The sequence below is a fragment of the Octodon degus genome, unplaced genomic scaffold (genome assembly GCF_000260255.1).
Source record: "Octodon degus isolate 3935 unplaced genomic scaffold, OctDeg1.0 scaffold00126, whole genome shotgun sequence".
Classification (NCBI taxonomy): domain Eukaryota; kingdom Metazoa; phylum Chordata; class Mammalia; order Rodentia; family Octodontidae; genus Octodon; species Octodon degus.
This window is the reverse complement of record NW_004524702.1, coordinates 2133390-2137448: the sequence shown is the minus strand read 5'-3', so window position 1 is coordinate 2137448 and position 4059 is coordinate 2133390. Positions and strand designations below refer to the sequence as shown.

General features: G+C 59.9%; 1 protein-coding gene across 1 annotated transcript in view; it reads right to left on the bottom strand.

Annotated features, from left to right (window-relative positions):
- The window catches only part of Fam198a (family with sequence similarity 198 member A), a 47173-nt gene extending 43466 nt beyond the window's left edge, over positions 1–3707 (bottom strand). Inside the window, exon 1 of the mRNA XM_012516779.2 lies at positions 3607–3707. Within this exon, the coding sequence (XP_012372233.2) occupies positions 3607–3690 (84 nt within the window). The 5' untranslated portion in view covers positions 3691–3707. The remainder of the gene's footprint in view (positions 1–3606) is intronic.
- Between the last annotated feature and the right edge of the window lie 352 nt (positions 3708–4059).

The following is a 4059-nucleotide window of genomic DNA, read 5'->3' as shown; positions in this document are numbered from 1 at the left end:
TGGCTTGGGATTGACTCACTCACACCAGAGGGAGCCTCAGATTTCTCCCATTCAGGCTCAGAAGTCTGCAACTCACCCAGGAGTCTGCACAGACCCATGGTCTCTTTTGTCCACGGTATGGCAGAGTTGCAGTTTGTTCATCCGGTCTACACCAGCTTGCAGCCTGGGGCAGCCGCTTAATAAATGACTGCAGACCTATCCACTGAGTTCTAGTGTAGGCATGTTTTTATTCCTCTTGCAAAAATAACGGAAGCATTTTGGGGATGTCTGCCTGTAAGCACACGGTAACTTTGTAGGAAAATGGTTAACTGTCTTCTAGCATACATTTAGCCCTGCATTTATCCCTTTATCCCTTTACTTATTTTTTAAATTGTTTTCTCTCTCTCTCTCTCTCTCTCTCTCTCTCTCTCTCTCTCTCTCTCTCTTTCTGTAGTCCAGGCCGGCCTTGGGACCCTCCTGCCTCAGCTTCCCCGTGCTGGGATGCAGGTGTGTGCCACTGTGTCCGGCTGTCCCTCCCTCTGATGTCAAGAGTTCCAGGCTCCCTGCAGCCGTCTGGGGCTGGCTAGGAAGTGTCAGGCCACTTTTCTTCTGAACAACAGCAACAAGTACACACTGACTTCTTGCTACACATGGCCCAAGCCGCGCTCACACAGTCCCTGCCCAGGGTCTCCCCAGGCCCGCGGTCATCCCAGAAGGGTGGTGGTGGCCTCCACTTCTCTACCCTGCAGCCCGGAGCCGGCTCCTGCCCCTGCACTGCGCAGGATGCCCTGTGTCCTCCCTGCAGCAAAGCAGCTAGAGGGCCTAGAAGCAGGTTTGCTCAGAGACTGTGGATCCCCTCCTGCACCTCTGGAGAACCGGGCCCAGTGAGGGAAGAGTGAGGTCCTGGCCCAGGAGCCACCCACCACCCCTCGGCCCAGTCCCGCGGCTCATCTTCTGCCCAGGACACACCACACTATCATCTCCCGCCCAGCCAAGCAGCAGAGCCCTGGGGGAGGGCCAGGCCAGGGGGAAGTGTGGGGTGGGGCACGGGAGGAGCTCCACACTCCCAACCATCTGCCCCCAGGCCCGAGGCCGTGCACACACGGGGCAGGGCTCCCACAGCCCTTGGTCAGCCTGTCAAAGCAGCCCCTGAGCCCCACAGCATGCACGCTGCAGGAAGCTGGCGCCCTGGGTGCCCACTCATCGTGGGTCATTCTCACCCCGCACCCACCCTCTGCTCTCTGGGCCAGCCCTGCCTGGTTTGATCGCAATCGTCACGTGCTGCGCTGCACGCTGGGATCTGATTCCAAAACCGGTTTATCCTCTTCTCTAGCTGAGGCCAGGACTGCTGGGGGCCTCCTGTAACTAGGCACTGGCAAGAGACCCCGGGCCAGGTGGTGCGGAGTGGATGCTGCCTGAACACACACCCCTGCATTGTGCCCCCACCCGCAGTGGCTGAAGAAGCAAGTGTGTCACTGAGGCACCCTAAAGGCTCTGCTTGCTGCACCTGAGCAGCTCCTGGCAGCTCCCCAGCGCGGGCGCTCAGGGAAGGTCATGTCTGTTGTCCCCATTTTAGGATCAAACAAAAAGTAAACCTGAGTGTCCCACCCTCCCTGCAGCATCTGCAGGCCCTAAGAGCATGTACCTCTCAGATTCTGTTGTCCCCATGCAGCCCACTTTACGAAGAGTGGCTGAGGTTCGGGAGCACAAGGTCTCAGCAGAGCCAACCAGCACCTGCCTGGAACTGACCTGACTTGTCTCTGCCCCCACCCAGGCCACAGGAAGTCCCTCAGTCATGGGACAAGCCGTGGTGTTGCGTGCCCAGATCCCCATTTCCATAGACTGCAGGGTGGACCACACTCCACCAGAAACTGCTGGGCCTCACCAACAGGGAGCTGCGGCCACCATTCCAGGCCCGGCAGGAAGGCCCAGCCACAAAGGCCTCCATCCAGACAGACGCAGGCGTGGGCAAGCTGCCTGCATGCCAAGGGAAGCCAAATCCAGCAGCACGGGCACACATGTCTGGTAAAACCTTCCATAGGTGCCCAAAGAGAATCATACCTAAGACAAAATGATCACTGCGACACCCACAGAAACTGTGTAGTATTTTCCTCCCAAGATTTAGGAAGACAGCATCGTTCTACGTTGGTAGTCAGTCCTGACTTCTATGAATATTCCTGGTACAAGTTCAGAGTCCTGCGCTGCTACTGCTGGAAAGAAAGAAAAGGCCAAGTGCCTCAGTCTTAGCTTCTAAAATACTGTAGGCGCGTCTCGGCCTTTGGCTAAGATCAAGTGTAAAATACACATGGTAGAGACCATGCCCACCTCTCAAAGGCCACAACCCTCCCACGGGTCACCTGGATGCCACAGCATCTCAGATAACACCTGGCCAACCTCTCATCTCATCCTGCAGGGGACTTCTGCCCCTGCCTCCCCCAGGGGCCAGGCTCTCCAAGGCCCGACCCAGGCCGCAGCGTCTGCAAGGCCATTTCCCTGCTCCTCACCCTGGTCCTTCCCTGGCCAGCGCCGTCAACTGTGGTGCCCGTCCTTTCCTAAAAGACCCCTGCCCCAGACGCAGTGTCACACGGAGAGGTGGCACTGGGCCTGGGCCACCTGAACAGGAGAGGTGGGCTGACCCTCCCCCGCCCACGTGCTCCCCTCGCTCCCCTGGGGTGCTGCTCTGACCTCAGTCTCCAGCAGGACTCCCCCACTCTTGGGGTTCATATCCTCCCCCCAGTAGCACTTCTCAAGTTTAAACCCCACTGCTCCTTTCTCTCTAGCAGCTTGGACAAAGACGCTGTGGCGATGTGGAGGGGAGATGTCAGGGGGGTGTACGCTCACCCGGCCGCACCCCCAACCCCAACCCCGCCAGCTATGCGCAGCCATGCCGCCCACACTGAATGCAGGTGTCCTGAATTCCAGGCCCACGGCTCCACTCGCCAAGGAGCAGCTCCGGGCGCTCCAGGCTGCCCTCTGTGGGCCTGGAGGGGAAGAGAAGGGGACAGAGACAGGGAAGCCAGGCTACTGCCCCAGGGCTGCTTCAAGCAGAGCCCGTCAAGGCCTGTCCTGGTTCAGAGCGGCGAAAGGTGCATCTCCCCCGCAGGCTCAGAGTCTCTGAGGCTCTAGAGAAAAGATCCTTCCGCATTCTGCCTGGGCCTGAGCAGCGCCCCACGCCCCTCCGCAGTTCCACCCAGGAGGCAAAAGCCGCTGCCACTGCCCCTGCTGCCGGGGCTGGGAGCCGCTCTGGAGCCTCACGCACTGGGTTTCCTTAACACACAGCTCAGCAGGGCACAGGCACTTTCCAGGGGACAGAGGAAACTGCAAGGGCGTCCCACCCCTCAGAGGCTGTGGCTGCAGGGCTGGGACCCTCACTCTCCCTGCCCTAGGCTGGAGCTTGTGCTCGTTCTGGCTCAGCCCCGCAGCACCATCACAAATGACAGCCCGGTCAACCCCCACTCGCGGTGCCTGGAAAGCAAAGCCCTGGCTCTGTGCAGAGAGGAAACCCGGGACAGCATCTCTGAGGCAGTGCCTGGAAGCCACCTGTCCAGGTGTCCCCCACCCTGGCCATGCATCCCTCCTCCTGAAGCCACCTGTGCAGGCAGGGGCTCCCCACCGTGCCCCACCTACCATGTCTCCTCTCCGCCGCTGGCTGCAGTGTGGTCTAGGTTCCCGATCCAAGGTCCCCTCGTTCCAGAGCAGCCAGACCCCCATCTTGAGGACAGTGCCCTGCCCAGCCGGCCCAGCCCGGCCCAGCCTCCCTCCCAAGAGGAAGTGGGGGCTCCTTTCACAATAAAAGCCCTGCCCAGCTCAAGGGCAGACTCGGGCCCCCCGTGGGGTGGGTGGGGGCAGGATCAGGGCCCCCACACTCACACTCCAGCCGGACACAGAGCCTGGGAAAGACAAGCCTCTCTTGGCTCCTTTTTCTTGCTTGGACTCAGCTCCCAAGGGCGGTTTGGAAGGAAAAAAATCTGCTGACCGTTTAGGATCATTAACAAGGAGCAGATTCTCTCTGAAGAAGGGATCCTTGTCAGAGTGGCTGGAGTCAGGCGGGCTCACCTCGCTAGGAAGCCCTGGGTCACT